Consider the following 21,232-nt stretch of genomic DNA (forward strand, 5'->3'; position numbering starts at 1 on the left):
CTGTTCCAAAGATGCAGCAGTCACTGGGAGATAAATCTGTATCTCCAGCATGTCCTATTTAAGTCACAGGCCATATTTAGGTCCCTGAAATGGATAACCTTAGTTCCGTTTGATTTACAGATATGCAACAAGTTCATTAGGTTTGGTCTTGGATTGCTCTGTAGGCCAGGCATAGGTCTTCCACAGAAGTCTATATCATATGAAGTATAATAACAGGGACTTTAGTTGGTCTGTGTAAGGCTCATGCTGGAGCCCCTTGATTTTTTTTTAGAAACCTCTGAGGTCTGTCTAATTTCTGCAGATGCTTAATACAGTACATGCCAAATAGGGCATTATACTCGATTATGGGCCAGATAAGTGCCGAGTATAGGGGGGGGTTATAATTTCTTTTGCTCTTGAGGCAATGCCTTTACTAATCAAGTGTGCTACATAGAAAGCTTTCCTTACTACAGTAGACACATGGTAGTAAAAGTTAAGATCTCAGTCAACTTGTGATCCCAAGTCCCTTACTACTTCATGGGTAATTAGGGTATTGTTGTTGATTTGATAGTGTGAAGGCACATTATTTGTGCCGAAGGTAATGATGATGTATTTCTTTGCATTCAGTTTGAGACCATGACTGATACACCAGTCGTTGGTCTGCATGAGACCCTTCTGGAGTATACTGACATAATTTGGGGATTCAGTGATTGCACTTAGTTTGCAGTTGTCTGCAAACTTGGTCAGCCACAACCCTTTAGTTCTGACCTGAACTTCTGTGAAGTATGTACCAAACAGTAGGAAGCCCAGCAATGACCCCTGTGGCACTCCACTGGTAACAGGTCTGCTGGCTTGAGGTAGAGTCACCCACTTTGATAGTGTGTGTCAGGTTTGTGAGCCAGTTGACAAACCATCTTACAACGAAGGGGTTTACATTCAGTTTGCTAAGTTTATCGATAATGGCTGAATGTGGGATTGTGTTGAAAGCCTTTACCAAGTTGATGTATGCTGTGTGCACAGATTTGCCTTCATCAATGGCCTTGATCACACTTTCAAAGAAATTCATCAGATTTAACAGGCAGGATCTGCCCTTCATGAAACCGATTTGGGTAGGATCCAGGGTTTGGAGGTCACCTATGTCTTTATTTATGAGGTCCATAATGATACATTCCATGGCCTTACAGATGAGGCTGGTCAGGCTTATGGGTTTGTAATTCCCCAGGTCTGTTGCTAGGGGAGTGCTTTTCCTTTGTTGAGGCCTTACCTTTGTTTTCTTGAACAGCAACTTTTTGCATTTATTGCAAATTTTGTTGATGCTGGATGTCCACCATGGCAGCTTGTTTTTACTTGGGGCTCTGACTTTGATTCTTTCTAGTATAGCTGAGTTTATACATTTATGCAAGTGATTGTCCAGGGATTTAGTTAAGATTTGGCATAGTTACCACTTCCAGCTTGGGGTGGGGATGGAATGCATTTTTACCTTCACCTAGGAGGGTATAGTTTGCCTTGGTGAAGTTGTTTAGTCTGATTTCACCCTCTTTGAGTTCTGGTGTTAGTTCCAGCACAAAGGTGACTGATTTGTGGTCATTTTTAACAAATGAGTGTTCAACAGTTGCAGCAGTGCATCTGTTTGACATGTTGGTGAGGACCAGATCTAGACTGTTTGTTCCTCTTCTTGGGGTATGTATAACTTGTTCCAGGGCATTTGAATTAACAAAGTCAAGGAAATTTTGCATTAGTGAGTTAGGACTAGCGTAGGTTCCCAGTTGATAGTGGGATAGCTGAATACCCCATAGTCAGTGTGTTTGGTAAAATTTGGATTGTCTCCAGTTTGGAAAAGTAGGCTTCATGGGCATCGTGACCCATGAAGGGGGATCTATAACTGGCTATAACTTGAATGGGGGTCCTGAGTTGTCCAGTCTAACTAGACAGGAGGTGAATTTGTCTCTAATATAGCTTGAAACACCACCTCCTTTGGTTTTCACATGTTCATTTTGCAGTCTAAAGATGTGGAAAGCATTGTAGCCTTGCAAGGCCAGGGTACTCTCTGAAACCTTGAACCAGGTTTCTGTGACTGCGCAGACATCTACATCTTTTAATGATAGAAGTGCTTCCAGGGAGTACAGTTTTTGGTTTAAGCTACTAGCATTTAGCAGTATGACGCTTATTTTGTTCTGATTGGTTAATTTCTCATCTGTAATGCTGTTTTTGAGACCTTGCCTAAAGATGGCACTATGGAGGAGGCAAGGGCCTTTGCCAGCAGCCAAAAGCCTATAAGTGCCATATGCAAACCATCTCTGGCAAAGCAGCAAAGTTTGTCGACCATGGCTTCCCAGACTGACAGGTGCCGGATCCCCTTTGAATGACACCAGAAACTGAGCTAATAATTGAAATCATTAATTTTTTGTTTATACCTTGGCATCATTCTAGGTGAGGGTAGTATGCTGCTCAAGGCTAGGGATATGCCTGCCTGGGACACATACTCAGAGAGCTCAACCATGTCTCTCTTCATATAGTCCAGTGAGGTATGCCTCAGGTCATTCACACCAACATGAACTATGACAGAGTCATAACGGTACTTGTTGCTGAGAGACCTGATTGCATGGGTGATTTGATGAATCCTGGCACTGGACAAACAGCTGACCATGACTTTCTCTTTGTCCAGCCTGGTGAGTGGGACATCCTTGTGTCTCACTATTGAGTCTCCAATGACAAGAAAACTTTGTTTTTGAGTGTTACACCTTACGGGCTTGGTGGGTGAAACACAGGTGTTGCTATGTGCCATTGGAGGTGTAGGGACTGTGTTTGTTGTAGCAGTCTTGTGATTTGGAGGTCTCTGGTGTTTTTTGTAAGTCTTTTGACAAAATCTCCATGTATGTGGATTTGCGCGTTTGATGTATGTGTATGAGTAGTGGTTTGTGTATGAGTAATGGTACTATGTGTACGTGGTACATGAGCTGATAACCTTCTCCGTGTTACTGTTTTGAGTGAGAGAGAGCATGGATTCTAGATTCTTGGTGTAAATGCATCTCTTGTACTTTGTACTAGAGTGTGCTATTAGTAGGGGGCTGTCTGTGTATATGTGGCAATTGCTACACTGCCTCAAGAGACCAAAGTCAACAAGGTTAACAGAAGAAACAAGGGTAGTCCAACTGCTCATAATGCTAGGTTGAAGACTGCTGTCACTTGGGTGGCTTTTCAAAATCAATCACTGAGGAGCTCAGTGGATGCATATTTCTACTTGAGTTTTACAGACAATTTTTTGAATTTAACTGTCCAGCTTTGGTGACCAATTGTGTGGCACTGTGCAGTGCTGCATGACATACAAACAAGCAGAAACCTGCTCAAATGCAAGGCCTAAATACCAGAAGCTAAAAATTTGAAAAATCTCTAAACCTTGAAAAAACTCAGATTGAGGATGCTTATTCTAAGTTCTAAACTGGCCTCCCTTTACCAGACAGATCCCAGTCAGCACAATTCTCTCACAAAAGTGCAGATAAGCCACTTCCAATCCAAGATGGCCTTGAAAACATGCTGAGAACAAACAAACCACTATAAACAGTTCCAGAAGCAGCAAGCCTGTATCTGGACTATGGTATAGCTACTAGCTACCCTAGTTTCAGTGGGAAACACTAGAGAATGTTTAACACAACAGAAAAATAGCAGTGAGACACTAAAAAGATTTTATAACAACAGAAAATCTGCCAGGAGGCTATAAAGAATGTTTTAAACAGTTAACAGATCAGTTATTTAAACACTGCTTGGTGGGAAAACCAGTACAAGCAGAACTGATAGTTTTAAAACAGTGGAAATATACCAGTAACTACTTAACAAACAGTGAAAACAACAAATAAAGCTTGGTAAACAGTGAAAATATTAATAAAATTTGATTTTACAGGCACAGTAAAGCATTCAATTGTAGTACAACAGTGTAGTTTAGTACACTGTAAATAAATACAGTGTAAAGGTAGGCAGCAGGCAATAAAAAGTGCAGTAAATAGTATAAATAAGCAAAAAAAAAAAAAAAAAAAACAGGCAACTTATGTTTTTTTGGAAGCTCAGTAGTCTCTAGTCATGTGATAGCTCAGAGTTGTGGCTGGTAGCCCACCTCAGTTAATTTCGGTACAAACAAGTAGAAATCTGCTCAAATGCAGGGCCTAAATCCCAGAAGCTAAAACTTGAAAAAACTCTAAAAAGAGTGAAAAGGCCCAATGAGGATGTTTATTCCATGAAATATAAAAGACATGGTGCCAGGACTTTACATTTTAGGGACAGGGCTCCCCTACATTCAAGAACAGACTGGACCTGTTGTCTCAGCTAACTTGAGATCGGCCCCAGCATTCTTGCTTTTGTAGTCATAAATTCTTTGTCCACAAAACTGAGGCATGTAAATATAAATTAATGTCACTTGTTGCCACTTCACAAAATAGGAGATCTCCTGTGTGCATATTCTATGGTCTCCCAATCGTTTACTCAGTCTGTTTGTTATAAACAGTTTTGGGTCATTCACCTCTATCTTTTCTGGCAGATCCAGTCTACGTATATTATTCTGCCTGGCTCTATTGTCAAGGTTATCCAAGGTATCTATGTTATTTAGGAAGATTGTGTGTGCTCTGATGTTTTTTTTTTTTTAGCATGGGCAGTGCAATGGTGCAGTAGTTAGTGCTGTCACCTCACAGCAAGAGATTCTCCAGTTCATTTCTTGGCTGGGGTGCTCTCTGTGCAGCGTCTGCATGTCCTCCTTGTGTATGTGTGGGTGTTCTTCAGTTGCTCTGGTTTTCTACCACATTCCAAAGACATGCATCTGGAGCATTTCTATCCAGGCCTCTTTTGAAAATGGACTCAGTCCCAGTGAGACTTTCTCAGTAAACAAATGTTAAATAAATAAATAAAATCTTGATGTTTACCATGTTCTTTCCAATCTCCTGATGTTGGTCAGAGAGCATGTTGTGTAGGTGCATTAGTTGTGCTTCATGGTTTGTGGTGCTGATTGTAAATTGAGTGTTATCCCTCAATGAGGACTAGAACACCTTTGTGAGGGTTGCCAGCAACTCTTTGATCATGAGCACCATCATGACAGTTTTACTTAAAGGTGGCTTCTGCACTCTGAAAACAGATAAAAGTGCTTTGGTTATTAAGTGCAACAGTTTTGTGGTTTCAACTACTGTTGCTTCCAGATCCTTATATATATTTTTTTATTTCTTGAATCAGAACAGGAAGCAAAGAGACATTCTAAGATGAGTCCACCATTTGTACATGTCTGTGTGTGTCCCCAGATTTAGGATATATATCAGCCTACAATTTTAGTTTTAGGAACTTTTTACATTTCTGCTAATTCTCACTATGACCATGTAATATCTAAATGTTGTTACGTTGTTGCATTTTATTACTTTTTATTGTACATGTGTGTACCTACTTGTTGTAACCTTCTTGAGCTGAGAAACCCATGATGCACCTGCAGTAACCATATTTGATCAGTGCTATACCTCAGTAAACAAGCAAACATAACAAACTAGCTATAAAACTAAAAAAAAAGATGCCACAATAGCCTGACTAGATAGAAGCGTTATTTCGACATTAATGGAAGATAAATAAGTTGCAGATATTAGACACTATTAGGCAGGGATCAAAAACTTTTTACTCATGAAAGTTTTAAGCTATTGCTCAAAGAATTTCTACAGAAATTAAATACTAGTCAATGATATCCAAGTGTGATCTCTGTAGGAAATGGAAATGTTATCAGGTTGCATTAAAATACAAACATCAGCTGACAGAGGAAGACTCTATACTATCTGGTCAAGAAGCTCAGGTATTTAGCACTGTCTATTCTGAGGGGCCAGCAGTCAAAGATTTGAGAAGGGTGTGGGAAAAGTTAGTTAATACTAAAAATACAGATCAGAGATGGACATAAATCTTTGTGATGACTAGATTATCTACGAAAGTACATAGATTTGGATTACTCACTTGGAAATGCTTGCATAAGTACTTTTATACAACAACGATTCCAAGAGTAAATACTAGTTGCTGGACTTGAGTGACACTGGCCAGTCACATACCAAATTAATATCTAGTATTTAGAGGTGAGCTATAACAGATGGTGAATGTGGTGGAAGGTAGACATCTAGTCATGTCAGCCAAAGTTTTCTTGGATGCGCAAGTCATACAATCCAGGTAGGCATGTACATTACTTATTGTTGTAAATGTTACTACTGGCAAAACAAGGTGATAACCTGTCAGTCATAGCTATCAAGCTCTCAGTGCAAGAAGTCTGAACAAAGCCAAAATTAATGGAGGGAAAAGGCCCCAAAATAGGGAAAGGTTTTACATATTGCACCTATAAACTTAAAAAATATCTAGAATAATAGGTTTTGCATTATTGTATACTTTCTGAAGACTATGACGTCCGAAACACAGGTACCTGTCTTATTTAGTATTATTTAATGACTTCAATCCTCAATGATTTGCCAGGAAACCACAAATTTTATGAGGAACAGACCAAAAATATGAGGCAAAAATCTGAACATTCTGCGAAAATCTGGACAGTTGAGTGGTATGCTGTCAATGGAAAACAAAGGATGCTCAGACAATAGAAGAGTTGAGGATATTATTAACTAGCCTTATGACTAAAAGGAAAACTATACCTAGGGAAAAAAGAAATTTTTAACTATTCGGGACCTCTGGGCTAATATGTGAAACAGGTGCATACAAAGCAGGGAGGAATGATAGGTTGGGACTTGGTATAATGGTTAATGTGTTTGACTATCACACAAAGGTTGCAGTGTTTGATTCTCACTTTTGGTAATGACATTGTTTAGACTGGTTAACATAATGGTTAAGGTATTTACCTCCGAGGTACAGGGTTCATTCCTGATCTCTGCTAAATTCCTGTTTAGCATTTATATGTTCTCTGTGTTATCAACAGGACTTGTCGATGAGACAGATTTGTGTCCCAGAGACTCCCCCTTCTTTGGAATAGACTCCCTTTCCATGTCAAGCGGAGTACTTCATTATCTCTTTTTAAGCACAACCTGGATAATGAGAAAGAGAAAATATACCCCTGGGATTCCACCTGTGTCCCTGCTGGACAGGGGCTTTGGGTGCTGATTTATCTAAACATCGGCTAAGCTCTTGGCTAGGGTTATAAGGGCCTCAGGGCCAATAGTCAAGTAACTTCTTAAGAGCCTATGATCCTATGGTAGTTAGGGCTGGTGAATTGTGGAAAACTTATTGTGAACAGATACTGCATCCCCAATCCTTATGCAAAGTTTTTACGACAAGAGGTGAAATATAAGTCTAAGCAAAGGGTTACTTCAGTGTTATAATTGCACTGCTCTTAAGTAAGTAATTGCTAATGGTTGTGCTACTTAACATTTATGGAATTATTTGCTGAGGCAGAAGAGTGATTACATTAATTGTTTTAGGAAATGGAAGGATTTAAGGGAGTGAAAATGTTTTATAACTTTTACCATTTGAATGATTTTTTTATTCTTGATGATGTTTGTGTTATTTAAATGTTTCCTTTTTTGGTATGACTGAATGCTAAACAAGGTTTGAAACAATTTGTGTTTCTCTGTGCTAGAATGTAACAAATAAATTATTATGTGCTGTATTATTTTACTATCTGAAGGATGAATAGCTCTGGATTGCAAAATGTTAGCTGAAAGATTAGCAACTGTGCTTGACAGGTGAGAGGCCTTCTGCTACAAAATAAAATATTACAAATATAAAATAGCATAATGAAGTGTAAAATATGTGTGGAAACAGACAAACCACTGGATTTTGTTGTGTGGCATGAGCATTAGACAGATGAGTGGGTCTCCACTGTACTATGACAACATTAGTCACATTTTTATGTCTAAATTTATGCCATAGTCAGACAGATGATTGACTATGCTATACTGTTTTAGCAGAGTGCAAGGTACTCTGTGCTCATACTGTGTTATCTCACTGCTTAGCAGCTGTGCTAGGATACCACCTGACAGATTAGTGACTGTCTCGCGAGGACTAGAGATTGGTGTACTAATCTGTGGCTTGAGAATTGTTTGTGTCTTTCGGCTTTTCCCGGTTAGGGGTCGCCACAGCGGAACTCCGGTCCGCTAATGATTGGCAGTAGATATTTTACGTCCCAAGTTTGCCAGCCCTGATGCACAACCTTCAATGAAGGTACACCCATTCACCCATGTCTCCACACAGAAGACGCTCTAGCTGAGAATCGAACGGCACAACATCTTGTTGTGAGGCGACAATGCTACTGCAGCACCAGCACCGCAGTGGCTTGAGAATCAGCTATGAAATTCCCAGTATCATGGTTCACAGAACTGCAGTCTTTCATAGAACGTTAACAAAGCAGCATTAAAAACATAGATAAACATAGCAATGGCAGATACGATCATTATGCTGGACTACAAATATATTACAGAAAATTTTACAAAAGTTTGATATTGTTTAGCCTATAAGCCAGAGACAAACAGTAGAACATAATCTTGAATTCAGCCAGTGTCTAGTAGTGATAAATGTTCTGTTTGTTTACAGCGCAAGCCACCTGTTTGTAGAAGTCTTTCTCGTGGTTCCACCAGCTCCGTTTTCCAGTCCCTGGAGGAGCCCATGACCCCGACATCTTTTGAGCCTCTATTATTTCATCCAACTGAGGACAGAGCTGACCTAGAAGAAGCTCTGAAAGAAATTTCAAGAGAGATTTCTTTAGAGTTTTCCAGTGGTAATCAAGGTAATTCTAAAATGTTAACTGGTATTTTAACAGTGTATTATGTGCTTTCATCTTCATATAGACTCACCCACCCTGTAAACAAGTACTTTTATAACTGTATGCTAGTTCTGATTGTCAAATAATTTTAAAAGGATGGCACAATGTATGTTCAGTTGACTGAGTGTAAGGGTGTTGTGATGGTTTCATATTTCTGATTTATAATGTTAGTAGCTCCTGTTTTAGTGAATACATTTGATGAAAGTTGTCTTTTTGATGTCAGAGGACAACAGTTTCAAACCTTGTTGCTAAGTGGCCTGAAGGAGATACTGTTTATTACATTCAGATGAGAGTTTAAGTCCCAGTATCCTGATGTTTTGACTCTACTCCATTTGAAAGATTATGACTAACTGTATAACGTCCCACTGCTCAGGAACACTGACTCCCATTGTACTTTTACAGTATGGTAAATGTCATCAAATCATATTCCACTGATGTAAGACTTCCAAATCTCTGAAACAGTGGCAGAATTAATGTACATGTATATGTACAGGGTCACAATGACAAAAGTATGAATGGTGTTCAGATTTAAAGAAGGAGTTCCCAGTAGTAGTGGATGTGCATCAGGGTCATCTCTGAGCCCACTGCTGTTCATACTGGTCTACATCCAACAATCAGCTCGAAGGGAACAAAGTGACAGAGATGTGGTATGCAGACAATGTGGCACTACAAGCAGATTCTGAAGAGGAACTTCAGCAAATGATAGCAGGATTGGGATGCAAAACTGAAGCTACATGGGATTAAACTGAGTCTACACAAGACAATGGTCATGGCAGCAAATGGGAGAAATTACAATATGCTCAAATTTGAAAAAGAAAGAAACCCATTGGAACAGATTACCAACATCAAGTATCTTGGAGGTATTTTAGGCTCAGAAGGCATAAAGCAGTATGATGTTTACAAACACGTGGGTATTCTAACAAACACTCACTAAACATTTTCATAATGCTTCAATGTATATCTAAACAATGTTACAAAAAAATCTTATTGCTAATCCAAGAGATTTATCAGTACTAAGTCCACTGTTCAGGTCTTTATTAAGGATAAAATTAGAATATGTACCTTTAAGCAGAACAAATGTAAAGGTTATTGCCATCCTTTTGAAGTATCTAATAGTGATCACCACCCAAACTGAGCAGGGCTGTACATGATAACCATGGTATAAATTTCTTTCTACCTATCCAGTCATCAAGAGTAACATTAAAGGGAGACAAAGTAGCACTCAGTTTGACCTTTAATGGTAATTTATTTCCAAAGGCTAGGAATACTTTGAGTTAGTAACTTATCTCTCCTGTAAGTCTGGTTAATTTGTTGAGGTAGACTCAGGTCTCTAGTTTGGGTTTTTGTAGGGGTTTTGCAAAAAAAAATGTAGGTCAAGTAAGATTACATTTTTCATGGCCAAAATGAGAGGTGCAGGTCACTTCAAGTCAGACAGTAAGTTAGAGAAAAAATCAACCAGTCCTGAGTAAAGTGCCTCTTCAGACCAATATTATTAATCCAAAAAAAAAAAAACAACAGTAGAGGCTCACCAAGGCTTAATTTGAAGAAATTTAATACGAACAAGACACAAAATCTATTAGTAAGCGCTTTCACATTTTAAAAACCTTTCATCAGACTTTAAAGAGGGTATTAAACCAGTATTGCATTTGCAGTCAAACCTGAGTCTTGTAACACTCCATGTGTGGTCTAACCATTGTAGCAAGCAAAAGTAAAATAAATAAGATCGCTTTTTTTTTTAACTAAAACCTGAGTGTTATAGGACTCCGTGCGGGCGGGGTATAAACTGTAACAACTGTTTACTATTCTGTTTAAAAGAAGAATGATTTTTTAATAAAATGTTCAGAAGGAGGGGCAAGGCACAGAAATGGAACCTGAATGTCTGGTGCTGGGATGAGGTTCTGTTGTGCATCTGGTCACCTGGTAGGTATGCCAGTAGAAGTGTGCTTTTCAATGAATCAGTGGAAGAACTGGGGGTGCTTATTACAGTAAAGTGTTTTTTTTTTTTTTTGCTCTTCAGTGGTAGAGCTTGGGGGAATCTCATTCTAAGAACCCGATCGCTACACTGTAGGGATCACCTTAATACAGTGTATTTTTTTCTGGTCCATGGTACCGGCACAGGGCACTGGTTCAGCCAGCTATGCTTCCACACATACATACCACTGTCTCTTATGACTGTATGTGACTGATGAGGGTTTCATTTGTGACATATGAGGAGATAGCTGTTTTTTGCCGAATGCTACTATACTGCACTTTTTTATGCTTACCTTGAAACCATTTTTGATTTACAAGGTAAATCCATATTCAGGCTGTTGCTGGAGGTGATTTACTACCAGTAGATGTGCAGGTAACAGTGACCAGCTTGCAGTCACCAGCAAACATGTGCAGCCAGACTTCTGGGGTATTTTATCAGATGTCTGCTAGCTAAATCCTAAACAGGAGAGTGCCCTACATGGATCTATGTGGTGTCCACTAGTTACAGTTTTATGTTCAGGGATAGAGCCAGCAAACTTCATAACTTGTAAGCTGGTGAACAGCCACTTTGTAATCCAGTGGACATCAAAGCAGTTTAGATAAGTATGTGTAATTTTTCATAATACCAGCATGGGAGATGGTATCACAGCCTTGGCACAGTCACCATTTTAGATATGTAAGCGTGCCAATTAATGCTTTAGTAATTTAAGCCCCCTAGCAAGAAGGCATTTAGATTGATATTTAACTCTTCAATAGTGTTAAGGAAATGTCCATTATTGATGGAAGAAATTGATGGGGACTAGCTAGCAGTCAAGCAACAGCTGGATTTATTACAAGTGATTTGGATCTTCTGGAGTTCCATTTTATAGGTGTGGGTAATTAGATGTGGGATGATGGTATTTCTAATAAATACAGATACTCCCCTACAGTTATCTAAGGGTCTGAAGGTGTAATAGGTGCTAAACCCTGGTATACAGGGAGTATTGTTATTGTACTGAAATCATGTCTCATTACTATACAAATATGAATGGGTTCAAGTTATAGCAGGTTATCAGCTTCAGTCATCTTTCTGTTTAGAATCTTAACTGAGCAGTGCCACCATAATGATGTCAAAATTTGAGTTTGGGTTTCTATATAGGAATGTTCAGTAGGGGGACTTAGAAAAGACAGCAAAGGCTTTAGCTATTATGCAGAAACACTGATATGAGAACTATAAGAGATCCCTGGTGAAACAGGAAGTTGTACCTCCTATCACATCCTAGGCTGACATACACTGTACCCCCTTAGCAGATATTTGCCTCTTAGTTGATTGCAAAACCAGTTATGTTAATGCAGTATCTAGGAGTAATTCTTGGTGAAACAAGACACGACTCCAGATGTGCCTCTATTACATCCACATTAAATGCTGGAATACAGCAGGTCTTTTCACTTTCACATGGGCCATATCTAGGTCATACTCATGTCTGTCTGGTTTATGGGGCCTTAGGACCATTATGACATCATGGATTGTGGTATAATATAATACAGAATGGCATGATATGGTATGGTATATTATGATATGGTATTGGGATGGCATGATTTCTTATGATATGGTGTGATACCGAATACATTGCATGTGTGAGTGTGTGTGTGTTTATATGTGTGTGTGTGAGTATACATGCATGCATACCTCTCAACCTCTTAGTGCAAAAAATCTAGACATAACCAAAAATAATGGGGTATGAAGGTACAAAAATAGGGACACATTTTAAATACTGAACTTATGAACTTAGAAAATTGCTAGAATAACAGAGAGAGTGTGTGTGTGTGTGTGTGTGTGTGTGTGTGTGTGTGTGTGTGTGTGTGTGCGTGTGTGTGTGCGCATGCGTGCATGCGTGCGTGTGTGTGTGTGTGCGTGTGTGTGTGTGTGTGAGTATACATGCATGCATACCTCTCAACTTCTTAGTGCAAAAAATCCAGACAGAACCAAAAATAATGGGGTATGAAGGTACAAAAATAGGGACACATTTTAAATACTGAACTTATGAACTTAGAAAATTGCTAGAATAACAGAGAGAGTGTGTGTGTGTGTGTGTGTGTGTGTGTGTGTGTGTGTGTGTGTGTGTGTGTGTGTGAGTATACATGCATGCATACCTCTCAACTTCTTAGTGCAAAAAATCCAGACAGAACCAAAAATAATGGGGTATGAAGGTACAAAAATAGGGACAAATTTTAAATACTGAACTTATAAACTTAGAAAATTGCTAGAATAACAGAGTAGCCTTTAGTATGCATTTTTCTGAGGGATATGAAGTTTGAAATGTAAATGTCTGTCACTATTTTGTGACATCAGTTCCAAATGATTTGTTAGAGAACCACATTTTTTTGACAAACAGAACAAAAATATGAGGAAAAAATCTGGACAGTTGATACTGAGGTATATCCTAGTAAGGAAAATGCATAGATGTAGAATCAGAGGCTGCAAAGTCATTCCCTGTAAAACATCTGGAGATATACAGTCACAAGATCACATAAAAAAGTGGTCAACAGACAACTCAAGTAGACTTCGTCCTAGTAAGGAAAATACATCGATGTAGAATCAGAGGCTGCAAAGTCATTCCCTGTAAAACATCTGGCAAATAGCATAAACTGGTGGCCGCAATCAGCTGCAAGCAGTGGTCAGAGAAGGCTCTAATTCAATAGAGACTAGGCTGAAGACATGGAAGCTGACCAGAGCAAAAGTACAAGAGTTCAAGGAAATACTCAAGAAGAAGAGGAAATAAGTGGAACTGAAGCAGAATGGCAGTGCCTCAAAACAACATGTATGAGAACTAGTGAACAGATATGCAGCAGAGCCAGCTATGAAAATATGGTGCACAAGGAAAGCTGGTGATGGAATGCAGAAGTCCAGGAAGTTAAAAGACAGAAAAAGTACAGGAGAAAGTGGGAGACAGACAGAACAGACCATGCTAAGAAGGAATACTGGTTGCCTAACAAAGAGTAAGAGAGCAGTCACAATAGCAAAGAACAAGGTATCACAGTATCTCTTCTACTTTCTGGATAGACACTCAGCAGGTGTCACAAAACAAGCTCTATCAGATTGCAAGACAATGACAGAAAGATAAAGAAGATAGTCATCTGACACCCTTCATACGGGATGCCAGCAACAACCTGTTCAACAGTCCACAGGTCATCAAAGGCAGATGTAAGGAGTACTGCACAGTCATAGCTGGCTCACGTCATGCCCTGTGCTGTCCCATAGATCTGGCCCCTACTTCCTCAGCTGTTCAAGTGAAGAGCAAAAAAAAAGACTTCTGCTTACTGCAGAGACCCAATTGGCTTCCTCCAATACCGCACTTAATCCACATTTCCCACCCCCAGCTCTTCAAGTCTCTTCAAGTGAAGAACAAAAAAAAATATTTTATTTGAATTACTGTACAAAGCAGTTGGCTTTCTATAGAAAGTCAGCCAATCACATCCCACCAAATCCATGCCTCCAATCTCTTGCAAAAAAATGTCTTCAGATTACTGTAGGAAGCTGACTGGCTTCCTGCATTACATCTATGACAACAGGAGGTACTGCCAGCCATGTCAGAGAGAAGTAGGGCACTGAATGTAAGACTTTTGCCAGCACAGCTAGCTGGAATTTTATAAATAATTATATATCATTTGTATATCAAGCTTATTTGTACAGATGCCTGTGCTGAAAATGTACTTGTCAGCTTTGCTTGTGTTAATTGTGTTTAAATTTATCAACAGTGAACCCTGCTAAATTAAGATAAATGTATATGTATTGTGATATCTAAATTAAATGTATGTTTTAATAGAGGACACTGACATAGCAAAGGTCAAACGAGATGGCTTATTTTAAGAAAAATAAGGGAAATGTAAATGAGTTGTTAAATCATTGAATAGCATCCTACAGTGCTGAGCAGACCCAGAGATGCAGGTCTAGGAGCAGCCATTATTTGTTAACTTTTGTAAGGAAGGGGGGGGGGGGTTGTTGTAAATTTTTTTGACTCCTAGGCACTACCATAAAAGCTCTAAATATGTATTGTAGCAGTCTGCTAAAGTCCTGTTTCAAACTTCAAAAGGAGATATTGTGGGAGCCTAGAGTCAGGTGATCAGATGAGATCATTCTGCAAGTATTCCTGGATATTATATTTTACAGGAAGTAATCTCAGGGAAAGAGTATTCTGTTTGGGAACCTGACTAGAAAGACTGCTCACGTATTTCATCTTGCCTTGCTCAAGTAAATTATTAGGGAACAGTAAATTCTCTTAGATTCAGTCAGGAATATAGTAAGGCTTAGTTTAGAGATTGTTTTTCTTTTTTCGAGTGAGTCTGTCCATCAATGTTGTTTTCAATATTTTCTGTGATTTGAACTCTGTGGTTTTCTGTGGATATATATTTAGTATTTTATTGTTATTTTATTATTTATTATTAAATATATTTAAATATTTTATTGTGGCTGGTCGTTAGTATCTAACCTTTGAGAGTATTTATATTTTTTGGTGACACGGCCTAGCCATCTTGGTGAACTACTACTGTTTGTATTACTATTAATAGTACACACTATAATTGGATACTCTTTTAAGAGCCTTATAGTAACTGACTGGTGGCAGTGATAACTACCTTTTAGTCTGTGCAAAGTTGGTAGAGTGCATGCGCATGTGCATGCGTGTGCGTGTGCGTGTGTGTGTGTGTGTGTGTGTGTGTGTGTGTGTGTGTGTGTGTATGTGTGTGTGTGTGTGTCTGTGTGTGAAAATTAAATCTTAAAAGAGTGTGTGTGTGTGTGTGTGTGTGTGTGTGTGTGTGTGTGTGTGTGTGTGTGTGTGTGTGTGTGTGTGTGTGTGTGTGCCAGCTAGTTGGGGCAGGAACACAAAGCATGTTTGTGGCAATGTGTCCATTTCCATCTTGAAGTGGTATTTTCTTGGGTTTTTAATTGGATGTGCCACTTCTGCCTTTGTTTTCTTATTGCTTTTTGGGAATATGTTACCCCATTTCATGTCTTGAGAATCCATCTGTCTTTGCATTGCTGACCCTATTACAGTGTTGCACTATCATATCATATGCATGCAACCTTAGGCTCCACCACTTGGAATTTTGCTGGCTGGCTCCCTGTACCCATTGATCCCCCTCAGATTCCTCCTGCATACTACAGTAAATACTCAACACAAGGGACTCTCGATCATGGAAAGGCATCATGTTAACATGCTACAATTTGTTGCCCTGCCTCCTGCCTAGCAGCTCTACCATGTAGTTAATATCATTGACCTTCCTTACCACCTTGAAGGGTCCCTACCAAGCTGCCTGCAGGTTATTGTGTCTAACAGGAATGAGAACCTTCACATGCTGCCTCACAGCATACTCTCTGGCTTGAATATGCCTGTCATAACAGACCTTTTTTCTGCTGTTGGGCTCCTGCCAGTTTCTCCTGCGCCAAGTCTGTGAGCACCCTAACCCTTGCCTTGAGGTTTAGGATACAACAGACTCCTTGTGGGATTCACACTCACTCTCCCACACATCACAAGTCAAATCTAGAGGTCCCCTCATCCTATGCCAATAGAGCAAATCAAAGGGTGAAAAACCTGTTCTTTGCTGGGGTACCTCTCTGTAAGCAAATAACAGATGTGGCAAATATTTTCCCACTCTCTCCTAAACTGCCTATAGCATGGTCTTTAGTGCAGAGTTTAACCTGTCCACAAGACCATTAGTCTGGGGGTGGTAGGGGTGGTGTTTACATGATTCACCCCACAATGCTCCCACAGACAAGCCAGCAGGTCTGGCATGAAATTGGCACTTGTGTTAGTCAGCATTTCTCTTGGGAAACTTACTCTGCTGAAAATCTCTAGCAAAGCATTTGCCACCTTCTCTGTCTCAATGGAGGACAGAGCCACTGCCTCAGGGTATCTAGTAGCATAATCTACTATGACTAAGATATACTTTTTCCCTGAGGAGCTTGGGTACTCAAATGCTTTACAATATCCATAGCTACCCTCTGAAATGGCACCTCAATCATGGGCAAATGCATCAAAGGAGCTTTAACCTTTTCTCCTGCCTTGCCTACTACTTGTCAATGCTCACAGGTCCAACAGTACCCAGTTACATCCCGGAAAATCCGAGGCCAATAAAAATTCTGTATAATACATCTCTTGGTATGCATTATGGCCATATGACCTGTGAAGGGAATGCAATGGACTATGGCTAGAAGTACCAGATGGTAGGCTACAGTAACCCTTTGTTCCAGTATACAGAATCCTCTTTTCCTTGTGAGCCAGTTGCCTCCCTAGATACCTCCCTCAAGCCTTGTAATGTAAAGTCTGAGAGCTGAAACTGTCTCATCTCTGTCTTTGTAACTCATCCCAGCTCCCCATCCACAGGACGTCTGGTCTCTTCTGACACCAGTGCCTCACTGTCAGCCTGGGTACTACTACTACTCCCCTTTGCCCTTGCAGTCACTCTGTCCAAGGGAATATCAGTACCAACCAGCAGCCATGGCACACCTTCAGTCTCACTGCTACAGGATAGCTCCCTCCCTGAAGTACCCATATCACCAGTCCTGGCTTCAGGTGTGCAGTCTGTCTGGGTCTCCCCCAGGCTACAAACCTACATGCTTGTCTCCAAGCCTGACTGCTTGTCACTGCATGCAGATAAGGTACTGCGTTATCAAAATAATTCCCTATCAGGACATCTGCAGGGATATCCTCAAACCCACCTGCTTGTTTGCTTCCTTCCTTTTCCACCATCCCATTCAAGGTGAACCCTGATCAAAGGCATTTGGAATGGGATCCCTCCTCAAGCTCTGACTGGAGTGCACTGCCCAAGCAAGTACTGCTCCTCTTTAACCACTGCAGGCTTCATAATGGTTATATTAGAGGCTGTGTCTGTCTTGACACTGGGCTGTTTTCCATCTACCAAGATCAGATATAAACTCTGCTGGTAATTTGGTACCCCTGTTGTCTCCTGACAACTTACCACTGGCATTCTGTTATTCTCCCCTGCTGGCTTCCTCATCTTTTGTTCCCCACTTTGTCTCCATGGACATCTATATGCTACATGCCCCCTTCTGGTTATATTAAAACATTTAACCCTTGATCCTGGGGATGGTAGTGGGTGGTCTTTATGTGATTCACCCCACAATGCTCCCACAGATAAGCCAGCAGGTCAGACATAAAATTGGCACCTTTGGCAGTCAGTATTTCTCTTGGGAAACCTACCCTGCTAAAAATCCCTAGCAAAGCATTTACCACCTTCTCTGCCTCGATGGAGGACAGATCCACCACCTCAGGGTATCTAATAGCATAATTTACTACCACGAGGATATACTTCTTCCCTGTGAAACTTGAGGTACTCAGAGTCCCCACAATATCCATAGCACCCTCTGAAATGGCTCCTCACTCACAGGCAAAGGCATCAAAGGATATTTCATCTTGTCTCCTGCCTTGCCTACTTTTTTGTTCACAGGTCCTGCAGTACCCAGTTAAAGCCTTGAACATCCCAGGCATAATATGTCTCTTTGTATGCTTTATGCCCATATGACCTGCAAAGGGAATGTCATGGGCTATGGCTATTAGTACCAGATAGTAGCTATGGGCAGTACCAACTGCAGTATTACCTCACCCTCTAGCCCTCCCTCAGGGGTCCAGTATTTATACAGTAACCCTTTGTTCCAGTATACAGAATCCCCTTTTCCTTGAGAATCAAGTGTCTCCCTACCTACCTCAAGCCCTGTAATGTAGGGTCTGAGAGCTGAGTCTGTTTCAACTCTAACTCTTTCCAGCTCCCCTTCCACATGACATATGGTCTCTTCTGACAGTGGTGCCTCACTGTCAGCCTAGCTACTACTTCTCTCCTCTGCTCTTGCAGTCACTCTGTGAAAGGGAACATCAGTACCATCCAGCAGCTGTGGCACACCTTTAGTCTCACTGCTACAGGGTTGCTCCCTCCCTGAATAGCCACATCACCAGTCCTGGCTTCAGCTGTGTAGTCTGTCTGGGTCTCCCCCAGGCTATCAGACCCACATGCTTGTCTCCAAGCCTGACTGCTTGTCACTGCATGCAGACAAGGTAATGCATTATCAAACCATTCCCTCTCAAGATATCTTCAGGGATATCCTCAAACACATCTACTTGCTTGCTTCCCTTTCCACCCTTCCAGTCAAGGTGAACCCTGACCAAAGGTGTTTGGAATGGGATCCCTCCTAAAGCTCTGACTGGAATGGACTGCCCAAGCAAGTACTGCTCCAACATGGCCCCTTCTGGTTACTTTTAAAACATCTAACCCTCGATCCTGGCCATGTACATGCACTAGTGGCTTCCTCTGTTATTAGTAGACTCTGTTGGGGTGGTCTAGGCTGCTTACCATGGGTTCCCTTATATCCACGTGCAGCACTGGGCATCCCTTTCCTGTGTAGTGATGCCCTGCTTGCTAGGTATAGGTTTCCTTTTTCCCTAACTCATCTGCAGAGTTGCATTCCCTGCCTGCCAACCAGATTCTCATGTACTCAGACAAAGTGCTAAGAGCTTCTGGCCTTTCACCTGTGTTGCATCTATGCTCAGGACACTTTTTTCTGTAAGCTTCAGGTGTTAACTTAAAACATTTAACAGACAGTGCTTAACTTGCTCATAATCTAAACAATCAGTATCAGACAATTTAGAAACAACAGTTAAAGCTTTACCATGGAGTAAGGGGGTGAGGAATTGTATCCGGAGCCCTCGGTCAACATTATTCTGTTTGCATACTCTTCTAAATAGATAAATAAAACTATGTGAAAATAAAAGTTGTATTTACATATTTACATATTTTCAGACGTGTTTGGAGTGTGGTTCTTCGTGGCCTTCTGAACTGCTTAGATTTTATCAAACTTATCACCTTCTTGGAACTATGGAAGAAGTTTACTGACCTGTATTGCTTCTGGGGTATGGTTATTCTCTTCCCCATTACCTATATGTCCCTGGTGAAGAGTCAGCATTTCCTTTTCATGTTGCCTGTGCCTCTCATTTTCTTTGGCTTCCAAGTGCTGCAGTCTCTCTGCTGATTCTGCTTCAACCTCCAAATGCCACAGTCTCTCTGCTGATTCTAGTTCTAAACATTTGGCCTCCAGTTCAGGTCTATTTAACTCTAGATGGATTTTTAAGTCCTCTGGGAAAAGTTGAACTGTTCTGTTTTTGGGAGCTGCACATCCCCAATGCCAGTCTGGTTATCTTCATGGTTGCTGGTCTATGATCCAGCTGTGATTAAGGCTACAATCATTTCCCCTTTAGTCAGGTTGGCATGCCCCAGTCCCTTGGTTTGACACATCTCAGCCAACTGGTTCCTTGTCAGCTTGCCATAATCCTCTGCTGACATCCTTATCTGCTCTCCCTGACTAACTAAGCTAACAAAAAGTAAATAAAACTATTGTAATATGAAACTCTGAAAGTCTACTTTGTGGCTGTTTGAGAGTACAGACAACTACTTTAGTGACACTGCTTACAGGCTACAGGAATTCATTATCCACACCACTGCTCAAAAATATGTGAGCATGTGATGATCCCACCACTGCCAACTAATTAAAATGTGATGTCCATCACTGCTACCAATAAGTGATGGGCACCAATATGTGTTGTCCCTTACTAGGCCAGTAATCAAGGAGCCTGAATCCTCACCACTGACACTGGAAAGGGATGTGCTCTTGGAATACAAATGGATACACTCAGTATTTCCAGATGCAGACCTCTGTGCATTAAGCACAATTTTCCCTAAGAGCAAACAGGGAACACACTCAGCCCAGGGTCTGAATATGTTTATATCTGTCTCCCTCTAGATCTCCAATAAGAGTCCCCACTGGTACAGCTGTAGGGCTAGGTCCTCAATCGAGTGTCCGAGCCAAGTCTTCCAGCACACACACACACACACACACACACACACACACACACACACACACACACACACACACACACACACACTTTGAGATTTAATTTTCACACACACACACAAACACACACACACACACACACACACACACACACACACACACACACACACCTGGAAAAGGCTAGCACAGATTATCTGCTCTACCAACTTTGCCTAGACTATAAGGAAGTTATCACTGCCACCAGTCAGTTACTATAAGGCTTGTAAAAGGGTATTGAATTTTACTGTGTAATATTAATATTAATACAAATGGTAGTAGTTCACCAAGATGGCTAGACCTTCTGGAGTGGCCCAAACAGTGTCACCAAACAAATACACAGACTCTCAAAGGTTAGATACTAAGGACCAGCCACAATAAAAGATTTAAATATATTTAATAATAAATAATAAAAGTACTAGAAAATATTAAATATATATCCACAGTAAACCACAGAGTTCAAATCACAGAAAATATTGAAAACAACATTGATGGACAGATTCATGCAAATAAAGAAAAACAATCTCTAAAATAAGCTTTACTATATTCCTGACTGAATCTAAGAGAATTTACTGTTCCCTAATATCTTACTTGTGCAAGGAAAGATGAAATACATGAGCAGTCTTTCTAGTCAGGTTCCCAAACAG

At 40.5% G+C, this 21,232-nt stretch overlaps 1 protein-coding gene across 2 annotated transcripts in view; it reads left to right on the top strand.

Moving 5' to 3' along the window:
* Window positions 1-21,232, top strand: part of VWA5B2 (von Willebrand factor A domain containing 5B2) — a 1,682,718-nt gene that overhangs the window by 1,420,249 nt on the left and 241,237 nt on the right. For both annotated transcript variants that reach the window (XM_044070629.1, XM_044070630.1), the window contains one exon: window positions 8,512-8,704. In XM_044070629.1, the coding sequence (XP_043926564.1) occupies window positions 8,512-8,704 (193 nt within the window). The remainder of the gene's footprint in view (window positions 1-8,511; window positions 8,705-21,232) is intronic.

The sequence above is a fragment of the Protopterus annectens genome, chromosome 4.part1 (genome assembly GCF_019279795.1).
Source record: "Protopterus annectens isolate FY-2018-M chromosome 4.part1, PAN1.0, whole genome shotgun sequence".
Lineage (NCBI taxonomy): Eukaryota > Metazoa > Chordata > Ceratodontiformes > Protopteridae > Protopterus > Protopterus annectens.